Source organism: Gymnoscopelus braueri (assembly GCF_963280865.1).
Source record: "Gymnoscopelus braueri genome assembly, chromosome: 5".
NCBI classification, from domain to species: Eukaryota; Metazoa; Chordata; class Actinopteri; order Myctophiformes; family Myctophidae; genus Gymnoscopelus; species Gymnoscopelus braueri.
The window spans coordinates 47,690,940-47,703,666 of NC_137606.1; the positions used below are offsets into that span (position 1 = coordinate 47,690,940).

Genomic DNA, 12,727 nt, shown 5'->3' on the forward strand with positions numbered 1-12,727 from the left:
TGTATATTATCAGGTCAACTTACCAGGGGGGCATTGGTAGGAGGCCCTACACGGTATCCCCTCCACGTTAGGCCGTCCTGTAGTGCGGGGGTCTGGGCAGTACGTTCCCCCTGCACAGGGTTCACACTGGCCAGGCACTGCACCTCCTGGAAGGGGTCTCTTGGTGCCAGCGGGGCAGAGGATGGGGGGTCCTGTCCCACTACACCAGTACCCAGGGGGGCATGGCTTATTGGAGTAGCCTGTCAGACCTAAAATAAAATAAAAATACATGCAATGGAAAATGACACACACCCTTGTTCTGTTCATTTCATTGTTTGTTTTAATTTAGAGTAGCCAATCATTTCTTTACCACTTTTGTACAAGTTTAGTCATTATGTCAATTAACACTTTGAGACCCACTGGTGTAGCAGAGTGTTTCCAGTGAGCCAACATGCACAATATAAGCACCCTGACTCTGTTTGACCAGAATGGAACAGAACCTTCATTAGTATCATTGGTAACACCTTTGGTAACACCTGTGAAGGAAGTAACGAAGAGGCCCAATTTATTTCCAATATGGCTGCTGTGCATAGCCTTCGTATGGACCCCAGATACACACAGAGATAGTGATAGTAAATTGGTCCTTGAGTGGAATAATCTATTTGGCAAATGTAAAGGCTAAAAATATACACTCACTAGTAGCACAGCATTTGTAACATAGCTGCAGGCATTCGAGGGGAAAATTAGATTAATTTGTCTATTTCTGTGCAAATCCACCAAGCACATAATGTGTCATAACATAATCGTCTCTGTCGGGGTGGGAAGCTCATATGTCCAAAACTGTTACTTTGATTAAAAATGTAAAAACATCAAAAAGTAGCAGATGTACTACTTCTGCTACTTATGATGCTTTTGTATGACATTCTAGTATGATCAAGTTGGGTATTCATTTACAAAAAAACACAAACAGTTAGAATATGGAGATAAGTGGTTTCTGCCCGACAGCGACAATATCAATGTACAATCCTGGCTTATGGTATTAATGATGATGTAAATATGAATCATCTCTGCATGTTATACAACAACAACAATAGCATCCTGCTGAGTCCTGCTTTGAACCACCTGCTGTTATTAAGAAATTAATTCCTGCGCGTGCTCGCGCACACACACACAAACACAAACACACACACACACACACACACACACACACACACACACACACACACACACACACACACACACACACACACACACACACACACACACACACACACACACACACACACACACACACACACACACACACACATTAGGTATAATACTGTACTCGCTGTAGGTATAATACTGTACTCTCTGTAGGTATAATACTGTACTCTCTGTAGGTATAACACTATACTCTCTGTAGGTATAATACTGTACTCTCTGTAGGTATACTACTGTACTCTCTGTAGGTATAATACTGTACTCTCTGTAGGTACAGTATAATACTGTACTCTCTGTAGGTATAACACTATACTCTCTGTACTGTAGGTATAATACTGTACTCTATAGGTATAATACTGTACTGTAGGTATAATACTGTACTCTCTGTAGGTATAATACTGTACTCTCTGTAGGTAATAGGTATAATACTGTACTCTCTGTAGGTATAATACCTGTCTGTCCAGCATCAAATGCTGGATGAGAGAACTTTCTTAGCTAAATGAGGATAAGACAGAAGTTCTCATAATTGGGAACAGAGAGCAGAGAGAATCAATAATAAGTAGAAAGCTGACTGTAGAAAGTAACACCACAGTAAAGAACCTGGGGCTTATTATTGATTCTGAATTTAATTTTAATACACACATTAATCATGTTATCAAATATTGTGTTAATTAAAGCCTATCTGTCGTTGGACGATGCAAAAACATTGATCCACAATTTTGTTTTCTCTCGGCTTGATTACTGCAATGCACTTTTTTCTGGCCTGCCAAAGAAAACAACTGACAGATAATAACTTGTTAAAAATGCGGCAGCCAGAGTTTTAACTACTCTCTGTAGGTATAATACTGTCTCTGTACCAGTGTTGATTTTGTTGATTAAAACTATGTCGAAAAATGTTCGTCGACTACCTTTTAAAACTAAATTAAAACGAAACTATGGTGACTAAAACTGAGACTAAATATATTGACAATTTTGTCAACAAATAAAGACTACACTAAACTGTTAAGGTGGCTCCAGACCAAACAGACTCGTTCAGACTATTTCAGACTACTTCAGACTGCAACAGACTGGTATTTGGTTGGCAAAAGTGGGCATTTAGTCTGTCAGCCGACTTGGCCCATTGAGATGCTAATCTGGGAACCAAAGGCCCCAAAAAAAGGAAAAACAGCGCCCTCTGCTGTGCGTTGCCAGGTCTGCTTATTATAAGCGACTTTGGGCTTGTTTCCCTGATGTTCCCAGCGTTTTTTCTTTTTTTCTTCACTGACGTGCAGTGGTGTAAAGTAACTAGTACATTTACTCAAGTACTGTACTTAAGTACAATTTTGAGTTACTTTTACTTTACTGGAGTATTTCCAATTGTCTATACTTTACTCCACAACAATTATTTGAAATTTTTTAGTTTTTTAGTTTAGTTACTAGTTACTTTGCAGATATAAATCATTATAAAACATACATTAACCACTTTAGCCCTATTTTATACCTATAAGCTATTTGAAAATAGCAGATCTACAAGCTCACAACGTGTTGCGATGCACACGTTCTGAGCTTGTAGATCTGCTATTTTCAAAAATTTTAGTACTTTTACTTTTGGTACTTTAAGTACATTTTTATACCAATACTTTAGAATTCAACTTTTACTCAAGTAAATGTTGAATTCCGGACTTTTTTTTTTTTCTTTAAATTTTTATCCCGCGATTTTTGTAACCCATTTTTTTCACCCGGTGCCAATTTCCTAAGTGATCCTGGGCGCTACACCCGCCCTACACCAGCACTACACCAGTCCCCCACAGTAGGGAGGCCAGGGCCGAGCTCATGCTTCCTTCAGGCATGAGAGCCAACTGACCTTCTTGTCACCTGACAGGAGGGAGTTTCCCTGATTGGACGTAGCGCGTGGAAGGAACACGTTATTCCAACCAGTTCCCTTCCCCTCCATCAGGCGCCCCGGCTGTCATGGGGGAGGCGGTATAGCGACCAGGATTACTACATGTTTTTGTGAGGGTATTAACTACCCTAGGAGACACGGGGAGAACATGCAAACTCCACACAGAGTTCCGGACTTTTACTTGTAACAGACTCAGAGTACATCTATTGCATTGATACTTTTACTCAAGTAAAACATTTGAGTACCTTTTCCACCACTGCTGACATGTACAGTACACAACATTTTTGAAAACGGTTATTCGAATAATCAAAAATAAATACATTAATTAATTTATTGAAATTAACACCCAGAAAATAGCCAAAACTGAGCACATTTCGATCTATAAGGCCAAATCTAATTTGAAAAAAATATATTAAGAGTATATGAAAGCCAATTAAAATGTTTATACTAATGGAATCTTACACACCTGCTCCCAATAAGTCATCACCACAGCGCAAAAGTAGGTCAAATCAATCAATCTCTCTCTCTGGGAGCGACAACGAGAAACAGTGAATGTAGGTTTTCATAGACATGGTCGCTTGTTTCTCTCACATAATCTGGCAACACCGACAGCCCTCTGTTGTCACGTCTTCACCACCCCGTGGCTCTACTAGTCGGCCAAAAAGCTGAACATGTTCGGTCGGCTCTGGGTCGGCCGAAAAGGTCCCGACGGACCCCCCGACGGACCCCTAACCGACTGGACGACTATATACGACGCTTCCCGACGCCAAGTCGGCCCAAAATCGGTCTGGTCTGGAGCCAGCTTTAGGGAGGGACTCGTGATGAAGAGATACAGTAGAACTAAAAGACAAGTCATTTTATGTTTGGTTGCGCTCGGGTGTTGCACTCTGAAAATAGCAGATCTACAAGATCACAACGTGTCGCGCTGCGACGCGTTGTGAGTGTGTAGATTGGCTATTTTCAGCATGCAACCAAGTGTAAAATCAGCCATTACGACACCATCAAGGCCTGCCAAAATACATTTTAGTCGACTAAATCAACTGTAGATTTAGTCAATTAAAATCTTATGGTATTAGAAAAAAGAAAAAAAAAACATTTCAGATGACTAAAACTAAATAGAATTTTATTAAAACGAAATCAAAATTTGCTGTCAAAATCAACACGGCTATATACTGTACCTGTGGAGTTGCAGTGTGTGCCAGGGGGACAGGGTAGACAGTCTCCCTTGCTGCCTGCCCCAGGCAGGGCTCTGTAGGTATAGTAGGGACACTCCCTGGGTCCTGCCGATGCACCATAACCATCACAGTAATGACCAGCAGGACACAGGTACAGGACTGGGTCACCTGTGTGGAGGTCATGGGTTTAAGTCAGTGATTCTCAACCTTTTGTCACGTCAAGGACCCCCAAATTATGATGTATTTGGCCGCAGACTCCCCATCAGACAGTATTTTGTGGCAGAGAGACCCCCATACAAGGTATGGGAAGTAGCTGATCTACCAGCTCTTAACTTAGCGTTGTGAGCTTGTAGATTGGCCGTTTTCAAATAGCTGATGTACTGTTTATAGGGTTTAAGTTGTTATTCTGGTTAACAACCTATTATTTACACGAGCCTAAATCCATTAGGACCCTAAAGTGGGGTCCTTGAGGGGGTTTCAGGGGGTACCTACCCAAATAAACAATTGCTTCAGAAAATCCCACTCCACTGGACCTCCAAAAGGCTTTTGACACCGTTAATCAATCTATATTGAGTGATAAACTAAAATCCTATATCTGGAGGGGAGAGAACAGGTGGTGGAGGTGATCGGATACCCCCCCCCCAGTGAGCTGTGGCATTCTGCAAGGAAGTATACTAGGGCCTTTACTGCTAATATATGTAAACGACATGACATCAGCTTGTGACTGCAACTTGGACCCCAATGGAAACAAGCCACAGGCTTTCTTTTCTCTTAGCAGACCTTGTATTCAACTGTACTTTACTGTGCTTTTTTTGCAAACTGCTAATAAAGTATTCAATCAAAAGTTTGTTAGGAACCAAATGGACTCTTCACGACAAGCTCACAACGTGTTGTGAGCTTGTCGGCTATTTTCTGCAAAAAACTTTCCCCACAATACGGATGCTGGGGTTTAAGTGGTTAAACAGTTTAGCTGTACAGTACCAGCTTTGCACCAGTGTTGAGGCGGGCAGGGCAGGCAATCTTGTAGACTGGCACCTCCCGGGGACCGTCTGATGGTGTTGGCAGGGCACATCTCTGCCCTCAGCACACCCTCAGGGCAGAAGAAACCTGGCACCAAGTAAGTGCATGCATTTCTAGTTAATCCATTAAGACCGGGAACGCATCTGTGTCATTTGAATTTGTTTAACTCCGATCTGTGCTTCTGGGGTTCCCTGGAACAACATATTTTGAGATGGGGGTCATATATATAACATACAACATATCATTTTGGGGGTCCTTAACATGGAAAAGTTGGAGCACCACTGATATACAGTAGCAACATACTGTTAGGATTTAGAAAACATTTTTAGGGCGCGGACCCCCCATCTCAAAATGTTTTGTTCCAGGGACCCCCCAGAAGCAAATATTTGAGTTACAAATGTGTGCTTTAAAAATATATATATTGAAAGATTTGCACAAACTTCTTTTTCAAAAATAGCAGATTTACAAGCTCATAGCACGGCAGTCGGTGCCGCGCTATGAGCTTGTAGATCTGCTATTTTTGAATAGCCAAAGAAATCTAAAATGACACAGATGCGTTCCCGGATTGAATGGGATAAAGCTTAATTTATACCCTGTAGTGTCACTCTTAGACTAGGCTGCACCAACGCTCCTGATTTCGTGTATAGAGGGGCGGGTGTATAGAGGCGCAGAGAGATTGCGCCTGATCCCATTGGTTCACCGATCTGTCCGTCAACCCCCGCCCCGTTAACACAACATTACGAGCGACGCCCACTGCACTCTGGTTGGTTGGGGAAATGAAACACTTCCTATACCAGGTACACCGACGCGTTCCTCCAGGCTTTTATTTTTTAGCAAAACTAAACAATAAAAGTCTGGAGATCGAGGCTACTCTTAGACAAGCAACACTGCTGTGCCATGGAATACGATTATACGAAAATACTAGTCAAAGTTATCTCTGCAAGTGTTCGACAGTATTTAACAAAGATTTGGAGAGGTGTTGATGTAGTTTTTAAATTGTTTAACCACTTACATCCTATTTTAATGTATAAAACATATGCCAAGTCGCAATGTGTTGTGAGATGTGTGCATAAGATTTGAAAAACGTTTGTTGTAAAACATTTTTGAACATTTGTGAATTGTTTTTATTTGGACAAGCAGATCATTATTTTATTAAATGTTTTTGTCCAAAATTGTGAAAAACGTTGAAAGTTTTGAATGCAGTGCATACTTGGTGGACATGTTCCAGTGTTTAAAGTGTTGAATGCAGTGTTTCTGGTGGACATGTTCCAGTGTTAAAAGTGTTGAATGCAGTGCGTACCTGGTGGACATGTTCCAGCGCACTGCATCTTCCACTCACAGTGGCTCCAGTTGGACACGTGTCCCTGAGGGGTGAAGGCTGCACTGCCTGAAAGGCACAGGTACCCTGCAGCACACACACCCTGGATCTTACCAGCCCTGGACAGAACAGAGTGTTGATTGATTATTTGAATACATTTAAAACATATAAGACACAAATCAACAGTGTTTTAAAAAAATAAGTTAAGCTGTTTGTTGAGCCGGGGCTCCTGAACATGACATAAGTATGTAAAATATCGTTGCTGTTGGGCAGAAACCTTGTGTCTCCATATTTAAACTTGTTATGTTTTGTTTGGTAAATTATTGGCCCATTTCGTCACAAATAGTATCACACAACATTTGCAAAAATAGCCGATCTACAAGCTATTTCTGAAATATTTGGAAAGTGAATGTGGTTAATTATCTGTGGGTTTTATAAAGATGTAACCAATGAAACATTAACAAGACCTTGTCTGTGACTAAATAATAACTAGAGTACATTGGATTGCATTGGAACACGTGTTCTATTTTCCATTTCCTAAAAAAGTTACAGTTTTGGTCATACAATGTTTCCGCCCGACAGTGACAATATATAATAACGTCACTGTCACTCGACACTGTGATTCAAATACAAAAAAAGCTAAAGTAGCAGATCTACAAGCTCAACACGTGTTGCTTCCGCACCGCATTTCGAACTTGCAGATCTGCTACTTTTGTGATGCTTTTGTGTGATGCTGTAGTATGATCAAGTAGGGCGTTCATTTACGAAAAAACACAAAAAGTTAAAATATGGAGATAAGAGGTTTCTGCCCGACAGCAACGACATATTATCTTACCTGCAGTACTTCCCTGGGGGACAGGGTAAGCACTCTCTCTCTTCCTGTAACCCTCGTTGCTGTGGCGGGGTGTACGTGCCATGAGGGCACGGCTGAGGCACCATGGTGGCTGTCAACAAGATGACGTATTAAAAAAGGAACAGAAATACAATGGGTGTATTTCAAACCAAACTGAAGCAAACATGAAAAAATACTCTCAAGTCTGATAAGATTTTATTTACGCTTGGTTTGTTTTCTGTGATATTGCAGTATGCCTAAATGAAATGAGTCATTCCCATTATTACTGTTGCATTCTGGATGAATGCAAGATAATGTGATCCATAGCAGCAATGTGATGCTTTGTCTAGGTCCTCTAGCATCTACAGGCCGACGGCTTGGAATAAACTCCCATTACACCTAAAACAGGCAGCCTGTGTGGATAGCTTTAAAGCACATCTCAAGACCTATTTCTTCACTCTTGCTTTTAGTTGATTTTTAACCCCCCCCCCCCCTCCAAGGACCCCACTTTGAGAACCAATGATCTAGAATCTAGTTGTACGAACTCTTGTTTTATTGTTTTATTGGATCTTGTTTATTCAATACACTTTTTTGTTTTAGCTCTTGCTCATTTGATTTTCCTATTTGTCTCATCTGTTTAACTCATTCACTGCCACTGACGTAAAAAACGTAATTTTGCAAAAAACTTTGATTTTAAAAGATCTCACCATCCTTCATCTCTCGAAGTGACACATTTCATTGTAGCACACCCGGATACGGAAATGACGTCAATCGAAGATTTTCGTTTCCGCCTGCTTCCTGTTTAAGTCCCCCTCTAAAACGGCATTATCTCGGCTTAGTTTTTCTCCGCCGTGGAACGCTGTTTAGAAACGCTGTTTAGAAACTGCTACTACTGCAAAATGGAATGTCGCCGATTGAAATTGTCTTCTCTGGGCCACTCACACAACTACCCTGTGTGTCTACAAACAGTTGAACACGCGATCATAAGGGATTTAGCGAGGTCTGTGGCGAGGTGAAAAGGTAAGTGCGTGTTCCGTTCACATGGCGAAACATGGTGTGTTTACGCTGGGCTGGTGGACAGAGACTCCGCCCCGATCGGAATGTCTGTTGTCTGAGCGACGTGCACGTATCGCCGGTGTGTTTATAAACGATTGGACTTGCGATCATAATGATTTTTTTTTTTTAAAGTTATAAAAAACACTAAATCGCTGGCAGTGGGCAAACACAGCCAGAAATAAGTCTGGCAGAGAATGAGTAGGTAGCTGATATATTGCACTTTTACCTTAGCGCTAGGTATACTCTTAGTTGCTTGTTAGAGGAGAATGCACTTAAGACTTCTGGTGATTAGTAGTTTCGTTCCCTACCTGTTGAATGCACTTATTGTAAGTCGCTTTGGATAAAAGCGTCTGCTAAATGACCGTAATGTAATGTAATGTAATGAATAGTGGTTCTCAACCTTTTCGGGATCAGGGGCCATGATGCACTTGAAAATCTCACCTGAGCACTTAAAAAGGCAGCCGTGTGTTAAGCGGGGGACTATATAGTCCACACAGTGTGATGCGGTAGCCTACCTGCAGGGCAGAAGGAGTGTGGTGGACAGGGCAGCGGGTCTCCTACCACAGCCTCTTCACAGTAGAAGCCTGGTCGACAGGGTATGCAGCCGTCTGAGCCTGGGTTGGGCTGGTACTCTCCTGTGGGACAGGGCAAGGCCAAGGGAGAGCCCTCTGGACAGAAGTGACCCTGGAGGAGGAGACAAACACTTCATTCATATCGTCGCTGTCGTGCAGAAACCCCCTATCTCCATAATTTAGCTTGTTTCGTTTTTTTTCCGTAAACGAACGGCCTACTTGACCACACTACGGCGTCACGCAAAAGCATCAAAAGTAGCAGATCCACAAGCTCGAAACTTTTGACCTTGTCGATCTGCTGCTTTTGAATTTTCACCCGACAGAGATGATAAGTTCACTTCACCAATGTTGCACCCAAATCCTGTTTTAATGACGTTAAACATGATGTCGGAATGTGTTTCGACATCCCGAAGTTAGAACACCCGCCCCCCCCCCCCCCCCTGTGTTTACTGAATTTCAACATGACTTCCAAATCATCAAAGACTTGAATCTTGAAGAACTGTCTATGATGGCACATTTATGATTACACACTCCAACATCCTATTCATGATGTACTCAACTTCATTAAAACGGGATTTGCGTGAAAAACCCTTTAAAGTGATACTACTGTATATAGTATAAGTGTATAAGTCTGCATGTTTGGAACAGTAGTGGCCCCTGTTGGTTGCAAGCAGTACTTCCTCAGAAAAATAAAAAATTGAGATCCAACTAAGAATAAACCAAATAATAAAGAAGTAAGAGTAAACAGGTAGTAGCATACAGGGTACGATAAGCGGGATATAAACAGTAGGTGGTCATATAAATAAAATAAAAACAATATAACCCCCTTCAGGGTGCATCACCCTGTCATGGTTTATGTCTCAATAATGACCGCCTCACAGTTCATTTCACGAAGTTTCACAAACACACATCTCAGAGATAATGACTACCTGCCAAGTAGCAACAAGTGCAAACCACCAGGGGAGCAGAGAGAGAAATAAGGACAAGAGAAGAGGGAATGCAACAGGAAAGCAGAGAAATAAACACACACACACACACACACACACACACACACACACACACACACACACACACACACACACACACACACACACACACACACACACCCACCCACCCACCTTGGGACAGAGGAAGGTGTGTGGCGTAGTGGAGGAGACATCAAAGGGGCAGTAGAAGCCAGCGGCGCACGGCCCACTGGGACTGGCCAGACCTTCAGTGGAACAGTAGTAACCTGAGGGACAGCCAGAACATCCCTCCACGGAGACGCCCCCTGAAGGCAGACACATGAAATGACTCGACCTCTACAGTCGGCACACGTCAACACACTAACAAAGGATGACCTCGAGTGCCGAGGTGAATGGATTCTCCGGACAATGGCGGTGTGACTTGCCCTAAAAGAAAAAGGGTAGATCTCTACTGTAGGCAACCGTTGTGCGATGGAAGCTATCTGTGAGGGATATTTACGAGCAGTGGTGGAAAAAGTACTCAAATTCTTTACTTAAGTAAAAGTACCAATACTGCAATGTAGAAATACTCCATTACAAGTAAAAGTCCAGAATTCAAAATGTAGTAAAAGTAGTAAAAGTACAAAAGTATTGGCATCAAAATGTACTTAAAGTACCAAAAGTAAAAGTACTAAAATGTTTGAAAATAGCCGATCTACAAGCTTACAACGCGTCGCGATGCGACGCGTTGTGAGCTTGTAGATCGGCTATTTTCAAATAGCCTAGGTATAAAATAGAGCTAAAGTGGTTAATGTATGTTTCATTATATCATAATTTCTATCTGAAAAGTAACTAGTAACTCAAGTTTTTAAATAATTGTAGTGGAGTAAAAGGACTATATTTGCCTCTGAGATGTAGTGGAGTAGAAGTAAAAGTATTGGAAATTGGAAATACTCAAGTAAAGTACAAATACCTAAACATTTTACTTAAGTACAGTACTTAAGTAAATGTACTTAGTTACTTTACACCACTGTTTACGAGTGATATTATTTTATTCGTAAGGCTTGGGGAAAAAAGACACTGTATGACATGGAGTTTATATTGTACACCTATGCAATGCTTTATATGTCGTGTCCTGTAAGTCCATGTGGGCTGGGCACCATTGGTGCATGACACAATAGATAAAGAAATAAAGAAATCTATCTACGTAGTGTACTGTATATACTGTACCAGTGCTGTTGCGGATACTGCCTATGGGGCATGGGACTGGGGTCAGGCTGCCGGATGGACAGTAGTGTCCCACAGGACAGGCCCCGTTCCTGGGGAAGTCGTCAGAGCTCTGAGGTGTTGACGCAAAGGCTCCGCCGTGGCAGAAGAAACCCTGCTGACATGGGCCTGGACAACAAACACACATACTTACTGAACCCTTATATATCTATTTAAAGACACAATCAATCAGTGTTCTAAAGGTGAACAAAATAATGCATAGCCCCAGCCATATTAAAAAAGCAACAGGGGCGTGTTTTTAAATGTTTTACTGTATTTTGGAGCTGTAACAGGCTTGTTTATGAGGGTAACATTTGTAAACATGGGCGTAAAACAAACCCACAGTATCTTTTGATTCATGGCGGGGTATGAAAGAGTATCATAGCATAATCTACGAACCAGACAGAGTATCTTATAAAACAAGCCATAGACAGACTAAAGGTCCTTACACACCGGGGGCGATTTTTTTCATGCAAATAATAGTTTTTTTTTTAAAAACCTTATAAAGTCAATGCAAGCTTCCACATCAGTTTCGCGGAGCGAAAAAGCGTCTTTTATTTATTCGGACGAGTCCGAATTTTGCGTGTGTAATGACCTTAAGACTCATACAAAACTCTGCTGCTAGATTAGTAACCAAAACAAAGAGAAGAGAACACATCACACCAGTCCTACACTCTTCATTGGCTCCCTGTCTCCCATAGAATACATTTCAAGGTCCTACTCATAGTCTGCAAAGGGTAACCGGAAGATTCACCCCAAAACACGCTCCTGGGGAAGTATGTTCCACAAAAAGTTTTAAACATAATCTAAAGACAGGAGGCCTCCCAGAGATCACTCTCCCATCCATATCGGGGATTCTGCAGTGGAGAGGGTCAGAGAATTCAAATTCCTGGGGATGCACATCACTGAAGATCTCTCCTGGGACGTGCAGACATAGCGAGTGGTGAAGAAAGCACAACAACGCCTCTACCTTCTCAGAAGAACTGAAGAAAGCTGGCTGGGTCCCAAAGTCCTAAGAGATTTCACCACAGAGAGCATCCTGACTGGTTGCTTCACTGCCTGGTATGGCAGCAGGGCCGAACTTACCGTTGGGCTAGGGTGAGCTGCAGCCCAGGGGCCCCCAACTGGGGGGGCCTAAAAAAAAAGAAGAAATTAATATGATTTTTTTAATGATCAAATTGTAAAGTAACCCTACCGAATTAACCGGATTAAAGTAACAAAAAACAGGGAAAAAAAGCCAGAAAAAAAACGCACAGCGTGGCGGCGCGCGCAGCGGGGGCCTTACAAATTTCCCTAGCCCAGGGGCCTCAACTCCTATAAATCCGGCCCTGTATGGCAGTCCTTTTCTTGCACAATTATGCTTGAACTAAACCTACCCAATCTGCTGTATAATATACTGTCAAGTTGTTTACATAAAGTTAGGTAGCAGCTACTGGGGGAAAAAATGCTGTTGGTGTATACAATATAAGTTTTTATGCAC

General features: G+C 42.0%; 1 protein-coding gene across 1 annotated transcript in view; it reads right to left on the minus strand.

Annotated features, from left to right (window-relative positions):
• LOC308085949 (uncharacterized protein) overlaps nucleotides 1-12,727 on the minus strand; it is a gene marked incomplete at its 3' end in the record, with an annotated part of 63,827 nt that overhangs the window by 24,305 nt on the left and 26,795 nt on the right. The window contains exons 14-21 of the mRNA XM_080429264.1: nucleotides 11,212-11,376; nucleotides 10,156-10,307; nucleotides 8,981-9,149; nucleotides 7,413-7,521; nucleotides 6,560-6,696; nucleotides 5,221-5,346; nucleotides 4,243-4,407; nucleotides 24-248 (exon numbers count right to left, since the gene is read on the minus strand). Of these exons, the coding sequence (XP_080285390.1) occupies nucleotides 24-248; nucleotides 4,243-4,407; nucleotides 5,221-5,346; nucleotides 6,560-6,696; nucleotides 7,413-7,521; nucleotides 8,981-9,149; nucleotides 10,156-10,307; nucleotides 11,212-11,376 (1,248 nt within the window). The remainder of the gene's footprint in view (nucleotides 1-23; nucleotides 249-4,242; nucleotides 4,408-5,220; nucleotides 5,347-6,559; nucleotides 6,697-7,412; nucleotides 7,522-8,980; nucleotides 9,150-10,155; nucleotides 10,308-11,211; nucleotides 11,377-12,727) is intronic.